This window comes from Lemur catta, chromosome 3 (genome assembly GCF_020740605.2).
Source record: "Lemur catta isolate mLemCat1 chromosome 3, mLemCat1.pri, whole genome shotgun sequence".
NCBI classification, from domain to species: Eukaryota; Metazoa; Chordata; class Mammalia; order Primates; family Lemuridae; genus Lemur; species Lemur catta.
In genome coordinates, this window is record NC_059130.1 from 39,095,624 (window position 1) to 39,113,580 (window position 17,957).

The 17,957-nt window shown below is 39.6% G+C and overlaps 1 protein-coding gene across 2 annotated transcripts in view; it reads right to left on the minus strand.

Annotated features, from left to right (window-relative positions):
- PAPPA2 (pappalysin 2) overlaps positions 1-17,957 on the minus strand; it is a 297,907-nt gene that overhangs the window by 250,211 nt on the left and 29,739 nt on the right. For both annotated transcript variants that reach the window (XM_045547292.1, XM_045547293.1), the window contains exon 2: positions 13,751-14,822. In XM_045547292.1, the coding sequence (XP_045403248.1) occupies positions 13,751-14,822 (1,072 nt within the window). The remainder of the gene's footprint in view (positions 1-13,750; positions 14,823-17,957) is intronic.

Sequence of the window (17,957 nt, forward strand, 5' to 3'; positions counted from 1 at the left end):
TCCAGTGCAATGTCTCACCGTACATTTTCATTCATGAAATATTTTCAATTCAGAAAGCATTTCCAACAAGTACTATCTCATGTGAATTTCACAATATCCCTCTGAGGTAGACAGGGCAATTAGGCCTAGACTAGGAACAGAAAGACAAATTTGTTAGTTACCATAAAAATCCAGACTTCAGGGGCCAAAAATGATTAAAGATAGCACTTGGCTTTATTCCACTTCTTTACACGTCCTGCACTAACACCATCCTCCTGCTTGTGTTCCTCCGCTGCCCAAGCCCTGTGAAGTTTCCCAGCTCCCTGAGAATAAAGGCAAAACCTGACCTCATGGGCTGTACGCGACCTGCCCCCTCCAACCAATCTCTGCTTAACTAATTTCTTTACTCCAGCCGTGCTAGGTCTTGCTATTCCCTCTGCCTGCAATAAATCTCCTAGATTCCACGCGGCTCACTCCCTCACCTTCTTCAGATGTCTGCTTTTCAGTAAGGCTTCCATGGACACGCTTTGCTCTGCTGCCACAGCAAGTGCTCTGCTTCTTACTCTGCTGAGCTGCTTTCTCCCACACTTGCCACCATCTGGCGTACCATGCATTCACTTGTTTATTTGTGGATTGTCTGTCTGTTCACATTAAACTGTAAGCGCCATTAGGAAAGAAATTTTATTTTTTTTAATCATAGTATCTACAATGCCTAAAATATTGCCTGGCCTAGAATAGGTGCTCAGTTAACATTTGTTGAATATGAATGAATACGAATACAAGTGAACAAATGATTAAATTATATGACTAAACTGGAGCAAGAACTAGGGTCCAATTCTTCTCATTGGAAACTTAGTTTCCTAGTTCTTTCTACTGTGCCACAAAAATTTCCTTAACTGTTTTCAACCTTTTGCCCTTTCCTTCCTAGATTACTGATTTTTAGCATTTCTTTCCTAGATTACTTCCTGGCTCCAGTCCCCTTGATCTATAACATTGATTCTGCATACTGCCTCCAGGTTAGTTTTCTGAAGAATTGTTCAAATATTCAATAGCTTGAGACTCCTGTTTCTAGTATAAAAAGTTTAGAAGTCCTGACCATCCCTCCACTTAAAATAATTAAAACCAATTAATAAAATACAAAGATAGATTTTAAATGCATTGCAAAGCTGGAAGGAAATCAAAGGATCACCTACCTCAGAGTCACCATACAAAGTAAAAACAAGAATCCAGAAAACAAACATTCTCTGTAGCCACTGGCTTCCCTGAGGGCTCTAACCATGTCTAGTGCCCAGAAATTTGAGTTTAATGGCCTTTTGAGAATCATAAATAAAAAAACAAAATACAGGTCTTAGTCAAGGTATGGAGTTTGATAAGAGAGCCTCACAAAAAGCCAAAACTTCCAAAGACTATACTGCCAGTGAAACAGAATGCCAAAACAATAAATAAATACATAAAAATAAAAAGCCCACCTGATCAAGGGATACAGCAACAAAACGTGTATTCTTTAGCCTTCACCCAATACATAGGGAAAATCTCCCCTGAGAAATTGTACCCTACGAGCCAGCTCTCAGAGGTTTGTACCTTAAATTCACAAGACCTTATGGTCTGAAAATCCTCTTGCCAACAATATATTTTGAAGTGGTTTTATGTTAGCAGTGCCCTAGGTAATTGCCAGAAGTAAAAAAAGCCTTCAATTCAGGCCTGAAAGAAATTAAACAGGTGAAGTTTCAAGGAATATGGGCTCATAATCGAAAATCATAAAGCACACATGAAGAAACAAGACACCACAAGGAAAAGCAAGCAGTAACAACAAATAACAGAATCAGACCAGCTGACGCAAAATATTTTTTAAATGTTTCGTAAGTTTTCAACTAATATTTTTCTCTTGAAGTAAATTGTAGACTCACATGCACTTGTAAGACATATTATAGAGTAATCCTGTATACAATTTACCTAGTTTCCAACAATGATGACATCTTGAAAAACTCTGATACAATATCACAGGATATTGACATTGATATAATCCATCAATCTTGTTCATATTTTTCCAGTTTTACTCATACTTGTCTGTGTGTGTTTTTAGTTCTATGTAATTTTATCACATGTGCAAGTTCATGTATTCACCATAATAATATATTTCTTTTTTTATTTCAGAATATTATGGGGGTACAAGCATTTTGGTAACAAATCATGATTTTTCCTCACCCAAGCCAGGGCTAGAGGCATGCCCTTCAAAGTCTGGAGAGTGCAAAATATACAATAGGGAATAGAGCATGGGATGGCCATGCCTGCCCAGCCAGCCAGGGCAGTGTGATCTGACCCACAGGAGGATGACTGGTTCCTCCACTGACCTTCATTTTTATATATTTCTTAAAATAAAAGAGGATATCCAAAGTATAAAATAATAACAGAAATTAATAAAAAATGATTGAGCAGATATGAAAAAGAACTAAATACAACTTATGGAGATGAAAAGTATACTAATAAAAATTAAGAATTTATTGGTAGGCTATAAGAGCAAGTTAGCCAAACCTAAAGGGTCAACTGAGCAATAAATCCAAAAATAGTCACTCAAATGCAGCACAGAGTGGCAAAGATATTGAAAAATCAAAGAGTCATTAAGATACATAGAGGACAGAGTGAGAAAGAGTAACAGATATTTAACTGGAAATCCAGAAAAAGAAAACAGGAAAATTAGAAAGAGTATATGTTTGAAGAGATATGACTCATAATGTCCTATAATTGATAATGGCATGAATGCTTAGATTCAGGAATGTCAATAAATCTCAAATACAATGATAAAGGAAAGTCTACATTAAACATACCATAATGAACTTGCAGAAGAGCAAAGACAAAAAAAAAAAAGATCTCAAAAACAGCAAAAGAGAAAAGGCAGAGTAGATACAAATGAATGACAATTAGCTGACTTTTCAACAGTATTAATGGAAACCAGAAGACAGCATGTTATCTTGATGAGAGAAAGTGATAAGAGAAATTAATGAGACAAAACAACAGCCAATCTAAAATTGTATGCCTAACAAAGTTACCTTTTAAGAAGTTTGGTACAATAAGGACACTTTTGTAGAAACAAAAGCTGACAAAGTGTATGACTAGCAAACGTTTAATAAAAGGAGTTCCAAAAGTTCTCTCTCAGGGATAAGGAAACTGACTCCAGAAAGATCTAAGATCCAAGATAGATGGTAGCTATCAAAGCAGATACATATTAAAACAGAGGCTCTCAATTGCTCACTGTTCAAATCCATTTTCCCAACATCTAAGAACTGTTGTCTCAATATATCTTTTCCAATTTTCTCTCTTTCTCCCTCTTCTCTATGAAATTTCCCCTCCTTTAAAGTAGTTCTTCCTTGAGTGGCCTGAATATGTTTGCATCTCTGTACTTCAGTTCATATCTTCGCCCTTGCCTAATAAACTCTTCCCCTGGTGCTCTCATGTTCATGCTTTGGGGAACTCACCTCTTCTAAAAAGTCCTTCCTAATTATTATTTCATTTCCTTCCCCTCATCTCTTCAAGTATATATTCTCCAAATAATCCTTGTATAATTAAAATCAACAAATATTTATTGTTTACTCACTATTAGATAAAAATTTTACTTGGTAAGGTATATACCTGATGTACAGTATTGAGTGGTGGTTAATTAACATAGGCTCTGAAATCAAAGTCTAATTCCTGTTTTGTCACTGCATAATGATAGTTGCTTAACTATCTAAATCTCAGTTTTCTCATATATAAAATGTAGATAATGAAAATATTTACTTCTGAGAGCTATTGTAAGCATTAGATAAAATAATCTATGCAAAGTGCTTTGTTTTGTTGGTGAGATAGACTATATATAAAATCTTACTATGAACAGGTACTTCACCTGCCTTATCCTGGCATATTTGGTTTTGAATTTTAAATCATGGAATCCTAGGAATAAAATTGGCATTAAAAATCTTAGTGGGAGCTATATCACTAAGAATGCCAGGTCTAAAGTCTAAGGTAAAGGAAAGGACCAGAGATTATTTATGCCTGTCAGAGGTTTCATCTCGAGAAGTAAAGATGGAAAACAAGCTCACTGTACCCAGAGCAGGTCACACCAACAGGGTGAGGAATGTTGCCTGGGAGCCCCAGGAGCCTCTGGCTGTTCTGCTCTTTTGGCCATAGTCGCTTGAATCCAAAGCTGGCCAGAAACTTCTGATGTCCACCCTAACATGTAAAGATGAGTTGGGCCAGTTCACGTTGACTATCTTCAAAGTTTGAACCAAGATGCTGAGAGAGACTAAGGCAATTAGCAATGGGATACGAATCTGAAGAAAAAAATTCAATGAGATAAACCAGGAGCCACAGCAAGCTGAAGCAATGTTTTAAACTAAAACTGTAGAGAAGCAGAAACTATGAGTAAACTAGCAGATTGCTAGCAAGACATGAATGGTGTAGATAAACTCAAGATGTAGAGAAATATTTAGACTCTGAGAGTGAAATGGACTTCCCAAACCTGCACCAGCCTCTATAATCTCTTGGCTCCACTTCCATACTGTATGTGATTTTACAATAAATCAATGTTCTTTCCTTCACCTGAATGGGTTTCTGTTCCTTACAACCACAAAATCCAAATCAAAATGTTTGGTAAGAATCTTGGCTACCTGTGACATCATTTCAATGAGATTCTATCAGTCTGGAAAACCCTGTATCCGTTTGGGGGGGGTCTGCTCTTTCTCCCATTCACTGTCTCCCCAGGTAAAAATGATTCATCTTATTTCCTGGCTATTGTAGCTGACTATTTCTCTGCTCATCAGAATTTACTCCATGCTTCAGGCTTTTAGAGCCATCTGGGAGCCCAGCTACTCAAATAACAAGTTAATGAAGAAAATGGTTTAAAGCCATTCCCTCCTTAGCTAATATCTTCACACTTCCATGGGTATCATCAGTTATTTCACTAACTTCTGAATGTGGCAATTCTACCACCATGAAGAAACCAGTAGAAAAAATTGCTAGAGTGTGGATTCTGAACACCTTTCTTTTCCCAATACAGAGCAGTCTACTCTGCCTGTAAGTTTCTACCCTACCCCAACCCATGCCCAGCACTGCCACATCCCCCAGGTCACTGACTTTTCATTTATATACATACATTAATTCATTTTTAAAATATCAAATAAATACTTCCCATGTTCCAAGAACTATAAACAAAGAGTCTAAAGTCTTGTGCAAGAAACAGAGAACCACGGGAAATTACAATATAGTATGCTAAAGACATACTTGGTTGGGGGTTGGCAAACATTTTTTTGTAAAGGACCAGATGGTAAATATTTTAGTGTCTGTGGATCACATGGTCTCTGTTGTAACTGCACAACTCTGCCACATGAAAGCAAACATAGACAATACGTAAACAAGTGGATGTAGCTGTATTCCAATAAAATTTACAAAAACAGGTGGTGGGCCAAATTTGGTCTATGGGCCATAGTTTGCCAACCACTGTACTAGAATAAGAATATTCTTTTCTTTACAATTGTTTCTTGAATTCTTAGTCTGTTCCTTTTCCTTTTGGTGGTCTAGGTGCTAAGGTAGAATAGTAACCCAAACACAAAAACCTCTTCCCTGGTGCAATTTACATTCTAGTGGTAAAGATGGACATTAAGCAAAATAACATGTTTGTGATAAATGCTAAAAAAAAAAAAATTAAAGCAGGAAAAAACCCATGATGAGTCAAGGGATTGTGTGAAATTTTAGATGAGGTCACCAGGGAAGGTCTCACCTAGAAGGTGACTTTAAAAAATGACAAGGGTGAGAAAGTTAGTCATGTAGAAATCTGGAAGAAGAATATTCCAGCAAAGTAAAAAGCCACTGAAAAGGTCATGCAGTAGGAGCATGTCTGGCAAGACAAGGGACAATGAGAAGGCCAATGTGGCCGGAATGCCATAGGCAGTGGGGACATAGTAAGAGGTGCAGCCATACAGGTGACTGGTGCTAGATCAGATGGGGACAGTAGACCATAGTCATCCTGGCTTTGACTCTGAGTGAGCTGGGAAGCTGCTAGAGAATCTGGGGCAGAGGAATGACTGGATCTGAATTATATTCTAATAGGATTACCTCGGTCATCATGTTAAAAATAGACCACTGGCAGGAGTGCAAGGGCAAGGGTGAGAGAGTGGTTAAAAGGCTACTGCAATGATCCAGGTGTGAGAAGACAGGGGGCTACATTAAGGTGGTGGCCACAGTGGGGAAAGAAGTGGTACAAATGAGATTGCTAATTCATATGTGAGGACAAAGAAATATTCACAGGAAGGAGCAAGTGACATCTGAGACTTGAAGGGTAAGTAAGAATTAGTCATCCAAGTATCATGCTTAGGGAATCAGGTCCATACCCACGGGATGGTGCTCTGGGTAAGAAGTGAGAGAAACCTGGGAGTTCAGGGGTGGTGCTCTGATGAAACCCACCTCAGAAAAACCCCTGATGCCCAGACTAACTATATTCTCCCCCCACTGCCCACTTTACACCTCTGACATCAAGGGAATGAGGGTCTGGGTTAGGGGAAAACCTAGCAAAAAGATTTAACTTTTATTCAGTCACTAAAGTAACGTACAAACAAGGTTCCTAGAGAAAAAAGAAAGAAAGAAAACTTTTAAGTGTGCAGCTGTCTTTCAGACTCCTAGGCTTAAATTCTAGGAAGGAATCCCTAAGTGAAATCATCTGAGGCAGACTGGCACCTGGCCAGGGTACCAAAGCTAGCACTCCAGCTCCTAGGAAAATGCCCAAGTGTCTTGAACAAGAATGTGGTTGGAGACTGGGGTCTCTCCTAAAAATTTTCTAAGAGGAAATAATTTTAACCCAGACAAACCACATGGCTCACTCACAAGTCTGTCTGTCTGGCTAGGAAATAACCATGGAAAGGAGAAAAAAAAAGCCTCTCCCACTCACCTGAGGAGGAACGTTCACTAAGCCAGGTGGACAGAAAAACTGCGGATGTCATTTATTCTGTAATATGCTGCCTGTTGGAACTGTGGAGAAATTGGCTTGTCTGAAAATAAACAGGAGACATTTCTATTTGCAGGTAAACTTTCTGCACTTATCTATAGAATCTTTTTTATTTCTTTCCTTCTATTCTCTTTGCCAGGTGACATAAGCATGAGAGACTTGTCCCTTTAGAGTTTGCACTGCTGGTGCATTTTGAGGTGAAGGGATTGAGAGGTCTTCTTGCTGTCTAGTTTAAAGATTCTCCTCCATTTCTTTCCTCCCTGCCCTCCTCTACCCCTTACACTCATTTCCTCCCCTCCCCCACGTATTTTTTTTTGTTTTTTTTGGCTTCAAGGAACTGTGAATCTCGACTTCAAAAGAAACATATAATGAAGCCTGCCTGCTGCTTGACAGACCCGCCACTGCAAGGGGCCCATTCCTTTGGTTCAACAGCCAGGGTGTGGGTGAGCAAAGCACAGCTAATTCCAAGCACCCAGGTCTGTGCAACACCAGCTCATCCACCTGTTCCCTTTGATGCCACATGCATCTGACCTCCTGTCCCAAGATACAGCAGTCTTTGCCATGCCTCCCAGGGCATCTCCCAGCTGCCCTCTTCAGGACCTCTTTAGTGGGAAGTGTGCCATGCGCTAGCATTGCTTCATACAGCAGTGCTGTGCCTTTGAACTCTCTAGCAGCAAACTCAGGGAGCGAGGCAGAGAAGATACAGTGAAGTGCCAGCATACAGAGCTGTGAGCCCACCACAGGCTTCAGAAAACAAATGTATGTGGTCAGACACTAGGTGATGGATGGCTTGCTTAGATCACGCTCAGCCATTCGTTTTCATTTGGAGACTTTTCTTCACATCATAACAATACCATGAGATCTGAGACACAGAAACCAGAAGAGAGTGACAAGCACACAGTTCCAGATTTGGCTGGATACTTAGCTCAACTCTGTTGTCAAAAGGAGAGAAAGCAAGGAATGGAACGTAGGTTCAGCAGCAAAGAACTCTGTCAGTGAGACATAATTTTAGGGAGAAAAATAACAGAAACAATCAATGACCAAAAAGAAGCTGAAGCTACGTCCCCTAAGGGGCAGAGACTCCCTTGGCTTGGCTCCCTAGGATGCAACACAGGGAGTGGTCAATGACATTTGTGATTTCACTGAAGTGGACACTCAACTCCCTTCCTTCCCTCAACTCCTGTAGACCCTTTCTCAAGGCTGCTACTATGTAGTAATAGACATCTGGCTTATGTAGCCATGCCTAGTTCCAAGTTCCTTTATCTTGATAATCCTGTTCAACTGGCTGGGTAACATATCTATAATTCATATCTCCTCTTGACCAGTCCCAAGCCTGATAAATACTTTCCCTTTGATAGGTCCATCTGCGTTACAGATGTTTGACACTGGATTCCTCAACCTCTCTCCTCCTCTCAGAGCCTTTGGGAGAGGAACTTCTTTGGGTTAAACTGCTGGGGGCAGGGTGGTGAAGAAGTGTCTTAGGTCATTTTGTGCTATAACAGAGTAACTGAGACTGAGTAATTTACAAAGAACAGAGATTTATTTCTTACAGTTCCAGAGGCTGGAAGTCCAAGGTCAAGGGACCCACATCTTGTGAGGGCCTTCCTGTTGCATTGTCCCATCGTAGAAGGCAAAAGGGCAAGAGAACATGCACACACTGGGGTGGAGGGGGCCTCCTTCTTTTATCAGAAACTCACTCCTGTGAAAACAGCATTAATCCCTTCATGAGGGAAAAGCCCTCATGACCTAATCACCTCTTAAAGCGGAAACTTAATCCCACCTCTCAACACTGGTGCATTGGGGATTAAGTTTCAAACACATGAACTTTTGGGGGACACATTCAAACCAAAGTAGGAAGGTTGAGTAAGGTTTGGGAAGTGAGGAGAATTGTTTATACATCAATCATTGTACTTGCATGTTAGTAAACTATTTATAAGTCCCCACTTTTCACTACACCCTCCTACACTGTGAGCTCCTGAGTGGAAGGATTCTGTGTCTGGAACACTGTTTGCTCAATAAATACCTGGTAAAACATTTGTCAAGGTTGGATCCCTTCAGAGTCACACTATAATGGAACTGTGAACTTGAGCTCTGTGATTTAATTGTAATAGTAAGGATGCCATATAGGGGTAATTTAGTTCAGAGATAGCCACTAACTCCACCAAGTCACAGGATCTTAAGAAACCCAGAGATCTATGTCTGTATGAATCCAAAGTCCTTTCAAACAATCCAAGCCATAGAACAGGAAAGCAGTCTATACCTCAACTTCTACTTTTAGAGCCTCAGCCAAAGTGTAAACCCTGAGAATTTAGATAAAATTACTAAATTCCTCTTCTAAGTTGTTAGCACTTATCTTTCTTATTTTCTTTATATTTTCCCCTCTGCTTAGTTCATTTCTGGCACATCATAGTAAGTTGATAAATAATACATTTTCAAAATATTGTTCTTGTCAATAAAGAATATAAGGCAGAGGATAGTGGAGGGAAAAAAAACTTATACATGAAATAAATATAAAGGAGTAGGGAAAAAGAAAATTTCTCCCTCTACTATCATTCTGCTTTCAGATTTTTTCTTCCAAAAGAGGAAATTTATAGATAATTATCTTTTTTTAGATCATCAAAAGTAGAAATTTAAAAGTGTGATTTCTACTATGAACAAGCACTAGACATTTGAGAAAATTAACCAGCATGAAAGACAGAATCTTTTTTAAAAAAATGAAAAAGAGTGAATCAGATACAACACTCAGGAAAAGATATTCCACATGAATCTTATTTTTATCCTCAGAAAAGTATATATCCTTAAAATAGAAACAGACTAATATTAAAAATCAAAGAATAAGAACGTTTTAAGAGTATTATATCTAAAATTAAACTGTAAATAAAAGAATTGGAAGATAGAGTCAAAGAAATCTCAAAAAGAGAGAGAGAGAACAAAATAACAAAGAGAACATACAAGAGAGAAGAGACAGAGAATAACTTTGGTGGTTTCAGCCTCAGGAGTCACAGGGGGAAAAAAAGGGAACAGAGAAAACTGAATAAAGAAATATTATAATAATAATTTAAGAAAGTTTTCTAGAGCCAAGGGGCATGAAATGTCCAAATTGAAAGGACCCATTGAGTGTTCAACAAAAGAATAATAAAAGGCTATCCCCTTAAAAAAATTATAGTAAAAAATGCCTAAAGTAACAAGGCTATGGATGAAGTTCTAAAAGATTTTCAAAAGGGAAATACATATTTACATATATAAAATATATATATATCTCCACCTGTAAAAAGATATACAATTGTTATAGTAGAATAGAACCTAGAAGCAATTAATGAATTTCTTCAAAAACTTGAGAGGAAATGTTTTCAAAGTCAAAATTTTATACTAAAACAAGCTATCAGTTTTGTGGAAAGGCAGAATAAAACACTCTGAGAAGTGCGTTTTCAGAAAAAATTACCAAAAACATCTTTTCTTAGAAAGTTACTTAAGGATGTTTTCCAGTAAAATAATGTAGTAAATTAAGAGATATTCACATAATTCAGGACATAGTGGCTTCAATCCAAAAAAAGAAGTGAAGTTCCAGGATGACAGCCATGCAGCAGACAGGATAATTGGTTAAGATTGGAAGAGGAGAATAGAATGAACTAGACAGGAGAGCTCTAGAGGTATGTAAAAAAAGAAAAAATTTTTTTTTGTTTTTTTGATTTTTTAGAGATGCAATTCTGCTATATTGCACCTCAACCTCCCAAAATGTTAGGATTACAGGTGTGAGCCACCACACCCAGACCATTTTTTAAATATTAATATATTCTATACATTAGCTGGTATGATAAAGCATTTGAAAACAAATGAGTATATCAAAAAATAGTAAAGGAAAGAAGGAAGGAAGGAAGGAAAGAAGGGAGGGAAGGAGGGAAGGAGGGAAGTAAGAAGGATAAAACAAAAGATAGACTCAAGGGGTAGGATAGGGGATGGGAAGAAGCTATGCCAGAAAGGAAATACAACAATAGAATAATACTTTGTTCTGTAACAAGTAATATTTCACAGTCACAATGTCATAAATATTTAACTGATTCAGCCAAAAATACTAAAATAACTGTACTGGAGGGATGGAAAGGGGAGATAGTGTAAGAGAGTCTCATCTCTATCATAAGAGCAAGTCAATGGATAATGTTTAAAACTGATGAATCAAACAATATAAATATAATATTTGGAAATATGTAGGTAACTACCAGAAGAGATGAGTAACAAAATTGCATATGGTTACCTGTGGGGAGCAAGGCTTGAGAGTGGAGAAGGATGGGGAAGAGTTACTAGTGAAGGGACTGTTGTTCTTCCTTATATCTTTTGGTGCAATTTGATTTTTTAAACCATGAGCATTTATAACTTTGATTTAAATATTTGGACCATCAAAAAGTTTAAATATTTCCTTTATATTCCACAAAGTGGATTTTGTATGTAGGGGTAAGAGAGTCCCTTCTGAATAAAGATTCAAAATACTTCTGGGTCTACGGATAGAAGGGGATGATGAGTCCCCATGGCAACTCCGCAGGCAGCCGAAGGGAATAAGTTATAATCTCCCAAATGAGGGCAGTGCAGTAGGGATTTAGAGAAATAAGGGCCACTCTGAGGAGAATGATGCCTTGAAAGACAGCTCTCTCAGTCAGGGCAGTGGGTGGTTTTAATGAGCTAGGAGACAAATGGGAACAGGAGAGGCTTCCTTATCTCTCCTGGGCATCCTAAGAATTGCTAACTGCTGCTGTTAGTGAGGTTTAGCTCTGCTTAAGGTGATCAAAATCTAAAAACTAAACCCAAACAGAATTTTCTTATGCAGATGTTTCTGATAATATGATCAGTTCCCTGTGCATTATTATGTAAACAAGGGTTTCCTATCTGTCAATTCTAGTAATAATAATAACTAATGTTAGTTTGGAAATATTTGTGTATGCTGAAAACTTTAAGGGTATCACTATCCTATGCTTTATTTCATTTGATTCACAAAACAACCCTAAAACATTGATAATACAAAGTACTACTGCAATTACCTTCATTATATAGACAAGACATCTGAGTTTTAGAAAGTGATTTGCATAATTTACATACCTAATGAAGTAGCAAGGACTCCAGAATTTGTGTCCTTTGGATCCAACTTTCATACTCAGTCCTTGACACCACATGCTTCCACTGCAGGCCAGCCTATTATTCATAGTGGATATCAAGTGGACTGTCCACACACAGGGACACCATTAACTACTCTACAAATTGTGTCCAACACACAGGCAGCCATCCAGATACTGGGTGGGAGCTGAAATCCAGTCCTCCCACCTCTCACCCACTTTGCACTCTAGGCTTCCTCATCTCTCAGGTAAGCTTTTTCACAATTTGAACAAAGATACCAGTTATGTACTGGGGATACCTTGTCCACATACACAGATTAACAAGTTCACTCCCTACCTCCCTCCTTTATCACCTCCCTCCTTTATCACCTCCCTCTAACAACCACACCCCCTACGTCAGCCATCACATGAGAATCTTCTTACTGGATTCTGTCTCAGAACAGGAGACACATCAGACCCATTCATCCATCAAAATAAACACGAGATAAACGACTATGTGTCAGCTACTGTCTAGGCACTGGGAATATAGTGGTTAACAGAATAGACACGGCCCCAATCTGGTGGAGTTGATATTCCAGACAGGGGAAAGACAAACAAACACATAAATAGGCAAGAAAAAAAAAAAACAGAAGTGGTAGGTGTTGTATAGGGAACTAAAATTAATTGCTATATGTTGCTTTACTTCACAAGTTTAAAAATAACTAAATAAAATTAGTTTCTGTAACAGTGACTTAGTAGCTGCTTTAAATTAGGGGATCAGGAAAGTCCTCCCAGGAGGAAATAATCAAGTATATATTTGAATGATGAGAGAGAACCCACCAACGGAAGATCAAGGAAAAGAGGATTCCAAGAAGACGGAATAACCAACACGAATCCTGGGGGGTAGGAACAAGCTTGCTCTGTTCAAATGAAGCTGTGCTGGTTGGGTGGAGAAAGTGGTTGGGAGGAGGAAGCCAGAGAGGTAGGCAGGGGCCAGACTGCAGCAGAGCCTGTGGGCCAGGAAGGGAGCTTAGATTTTATTCTCAGTGCAGTGGGGGAAAGAATCTTAATAAGGGGAATGATAGGATCTGATTTACCTTGTTCAAAAGATCCTTCTGCATGCCGTGTAGAGAATGGAATTCAATGGGGCAAAAGTGCAAGACCCCTCCCACCCGAGTCGCCTAAAATACTTGTGGCTAGATGTGGCTTGGCTTGGCTTTGTGAAATTGCTGAACTTCTCAAACTGCAGCACAAACTAAGCAAACACGAGACCTCTTCATGGATTTGTATTACTTTGCTGAGACCCTAAGACTACAGAAAGAATGTTCATGTATAATTGACTGGTTTCTCTCCCTGGATACCCTGTTTGTTCTCCATGAAGATGTCCTGGTTTCCCTTGTAGAGTAAGTTGTTCAGCTTTCCTGTGCCTCGAGTACCTGGTGCACATGTCTTCAGGTGCATTTCACACGGTGTACCCAGTTGTCTGTTCCACAGATAGTGAGTTCTGGGATGGCCGCCCCTTGTCTCAGAAACCTGTGCCCCTAATTACCTGACATAACACTTAGTACTTCACAAAAGCTCAACAATGTCTGATAGGGTAGATAAATGTTTTATTTTGAAACTGTGTGAACCTTTTTGTGTATCCAAAAATCAAAAAGATAAAATGATGCTAGAAATGCACCCCACAAGCAGGACACCCCAAAACCCAGTTCCTTACCTCTTGGGTGAGTCAGGGTCAAAGCAGGTCTTGCGCACATCAGCCACCTCAGGGTCGCAGCAGTCCCCATCGTCAAAGTCGTTCAGCATGTTGTTGCACTCCACGTGACAGAGGCCATCCCTGCGGTTCCAGGAGTAGCAGCGGCCCTGCAGACGGCAGTCACCCCCATCGTAGCCCGTGAGCGGGTGCTCACACTCGGGGTCACAGTGGTCATTGCCAATCTTGCTGGGCTCACAGTTCACAAGCACAATCCGGTGGCGCAGGGTGGAGTTGTGGACCTGGTGGACGCTCAGCCGCCAGCTGATGTTGTAGCGGCTGAAGGCCTCATTCAGCGCCTCGTGCTGCTGGCGAATCTGCTCCTCACTCACAATGGGGTTCAGGCCTTCGTCGTCGCAGATGTTCACCACCTGGTAGCGTATCACCTTCTCGCCCCGGAGGGGCCAGTGTCCGTTGTACTGGGAGATCAGTTCCACATTATCGCAAGCCGTTTGCCCACAGGGTGGGGGCTGCAAAGGCGACAGAATCTCAGGCTCTGACCCAGAGCCCTGGAGAACCTCAAGCCACGGGTACTTCTCATCTCTGAAGGGAGCCCACTGTTCTTTCAGAGGCTCAAAACTGGCTGTCAGGATCAAGGTGGTCAACTGCTCCGCCCCACTTGGATGCTGAGGACTGTGCTGGAGGTGGCTCTGTGGGAGGGCAGTCGACCAGAAAGCCAGTGTGCCCACGTGTCCGCGGAAATAGTGTCCATGCTCAGAGCGGTCCCCGCCCAGGAGCAGAGAGCGGCAAGACGCCATGAAGGGGCTGTTCAGGGGCCCCGACTGGTCTGGACTACTAGCCACCTGAGTGCCATCCACATACAAGGTCATGCGCCGTCCGTCGTACGTGGCTGCCACGTGTGTCCACGTGCCCGGTTGGTAGCGCCTGTGGCTAACCACGATGGTGGCTTTCTTCATACGGTCGGTGCGGAGGGAGAAGAAGAATCGAGCATCTCGCCTTCCTTTATCTGTCCCTGAGCGGATCCCCAGGGCCCAGCCCTTGTCACTGACAGTATGGGAGCAGTTGTCAAACACACCTGGGAAAGACAGCAGAATCAAGGGAAAAAATACCAGAAAAAATACCAGATACAAAAGGGAGTGGAGAAACGGAGAACAAGTCATACCTAGTCCCCACCTCCATGCCTGTGTAGACCTCCATATGAGACCATTATGACAACTGCTTCCCCCACAAGGAATCTATATTTGAGATTCTACCCAATTGAACTCATTCTACTATTTCTGTATAACCAAAATGAAAGCTGGAAAGCAGACACCCCCTGCAAATGACAATCACCCTCTAGCACTTCATGCTGAGCGTTCCTCGTGTTAACTGGCATTGAGGGCATGTCTTTCCCCACTGATTCTGGCTGTCTTTCATTTCCTTGGAAATCATCAGGGTAGTCATAGTTTCTTCAAATGACTAATCTCTTGCCCTCTCAAAGGTCATTTTTCTCTACAGAACATTAAAACGATGATTCTCATTAGGAAAACAAAGAGTTGGTGAACTGGGGAGTCCCTCAGAGAAATTGCAATATCCCAGACATTGTTCCTAGCCCACTATCCCCTCTAGTACCTCTCCCTAGCAAGGACACCCATCCACAGAGCACAGTTGTTTCCCAGGGTAAGCAAAACAGCATTGTCCCATGGTTCTAGCCTGAAAAACTAGTAAGTCAGTTATGAGAGTGACTGTTCTGTCCCCAGCGATGCCCACCACAGTACAGAAGTCTTCTAGATAAATGAAGGTCCTACCATCACCACCTTGCTCACATCAGGCACGGGACTACTAAACCCAAAGGAATAAGCAGAGGAGGTAATGCGTGTGAAAGATCATCAATGAGTTGGCAGCAGGAAGGGGCTGTAGGGTCAGATGTGTCACACCTTCAGATGAAAGGGAGCCCTGAGGCAGCCTGGAGGCCTTGAATGTTCCCAGAAACTCATCTTCAGTTTACCCACCATCTCCTTCTGAGCCCCTCTTCCAGTATTTGTAGAGTCTCAGGAGCAGCGCCTACTTGTAAATCACGTGGAGGCAGCACATTCACATAAGAAATACTTAATAAATATTGTTTGCATTGATGAATAAATGATGGCAAAATCTTCTAGTCTTTGGATCATATGCTTGGGTTATTATCAAGAGTCATTCTCTCCCAGCCTGTTAAACAAGGTATTTTTTTTTATTCCCTGACTTCCTGTATAATCCATACAATAATATTTCTCTATAGATAGTCTAGATTTATAAGTCATGGGACCTCCCATTCTGATGGTAGGCAAGTGTTTTAAAAGTAGATATGTTTTCATAAATAAGAGTATATATTCTCTTCTGTCTCTAGAAGAAGTTACCAGCTTATAATTTTAAAAATTAAACTAGTTTTTAATAAAAACAGCTTCTCCCCAACCCAGTAATTCTAATCATTATTCTTTGAATTTACTAATGATGACTAGCTACAGTACTACAACACAATGGGGATGTTCCAGTTTTGTTTTGTTGTTTTTTTTAATTTTTATGCTGAGTTATGTCTGTTAAAGGAGCTTAAGAAATACTACCTTAAAAGCTCTTGTATTGGGTAGATTTTCAAAAAAATAGACAAATCTAGTGAGATTAATACTAAGTTCCCTGATTCATATTTTCTCCTTTGTTCACTTATTTTAATAAGTATGAATTAGCCTTAATTATGTCCATCTAACCTATGAACAAATATGCTGCAGTGTTTAATATCAGTTTAAGACCATTGAGTTACTAGTCTGTCAGCTATCTGCTGGTTTTCAAGAGACAGAATTGGGAGATTATTTTATATTTGTTTCATACACACAAGTATGTATATGAGTTGGAGTATAAATTATTAGGCTTGACATATAAATTACCAAATAATTAACTTGATTACCTGCTAGGCATCTAGTTGCAATTTTAAACACTTTAATTTACTGTCCTTAGAACTTCCAGTCTGTTCATCGATAAACTAATTGTTTCTACTTACTTGTCTCATAGGAAGCTTTAAATTATTGATAGTGTGTCTAAAATGATTTTTACAACTTCTTGAGACACTACATGGAAGATGGAATTTTCTTATTACATTCATCTAGTTCTGATTAATATAAATTTTAGGAATTATAACAAAAAGGACTTACTGGCCAAGAGCACCAAAATAATTTATTTTACTTGGGAGATGTAGCAACTATGTAGAAGTATTATTTTTTTGAATGATTACCAAAGTAATGGTTCTGTGCTTTCTAATTTATTAAGATGTCCAAGCAGCATGCAAAAAAACCTCAATAGATGCTTAGATAACCGCATTTCACTTGCAGTTACCAATTGAGTCTCCCTAGCCCGACAGTCTGATGGATAATCAAGGTAGTCCTAGTTTCATGGGAAGATAGGGATACAGTTGTTTATACTTCAGCTATAGGAAGATAAATAGTTGCTGAAGCAATGTCCTGCACTCTTTTCAGTTAAAAAAATAAAAGCACATTTAGCAAATAAAATTCTCTAACACAACGTCATCAAACCTAGTTGTGGATTGCAATCACCTGCGGAGTTTTCACAAATACAGATTTTTGTGAAAACATGTTAAGAGCTGCTGATACCCCATATTTATAAAAAAATCAAGTTTTTCACTGCTGCTCAGTAGATGGAAATGCAGAAGACAGAAGTCGGGAGTTTTAATATTTTCCAAACAGTGAAGAAAATTAGAAAGATTGTTATCAGTGGTATATTGAATCAGACATGAAAGTGTAAATCTCATTGGAAATTCTTTTAAACCATTTGTTTAAAAATCATATCAGATCAGGTATCTTATTGTCCAAGGTCTCTATGCCACAGTATTACATACTTGTTCATTAATTCAACAAACTAATGGAATGGAAGGTAGTTAAAAGAAACAAGGGATTGTTATGAATAAGTACAGAGACTAAATTGGCTCCACATGCACTTGTTTAGTAGATATTTATGAAGTAATACTACGTGCCAGCCTCAGTATGTGATGCTGGGGAATCTATAGTGATCAAATGGTCATCACAGAGAGTTCAGTGTAGTGCAGAAGACAAACCTGAAATAAATAACTACAATGAAATATGCTGACTGTCGAGAGTATAAATAGCTGTGGGGATAACAAATGAACCTCATTATTAAAACATGGACATAATATAGCAGAAATTCTCCCTAAAGTCACTAAATGTCA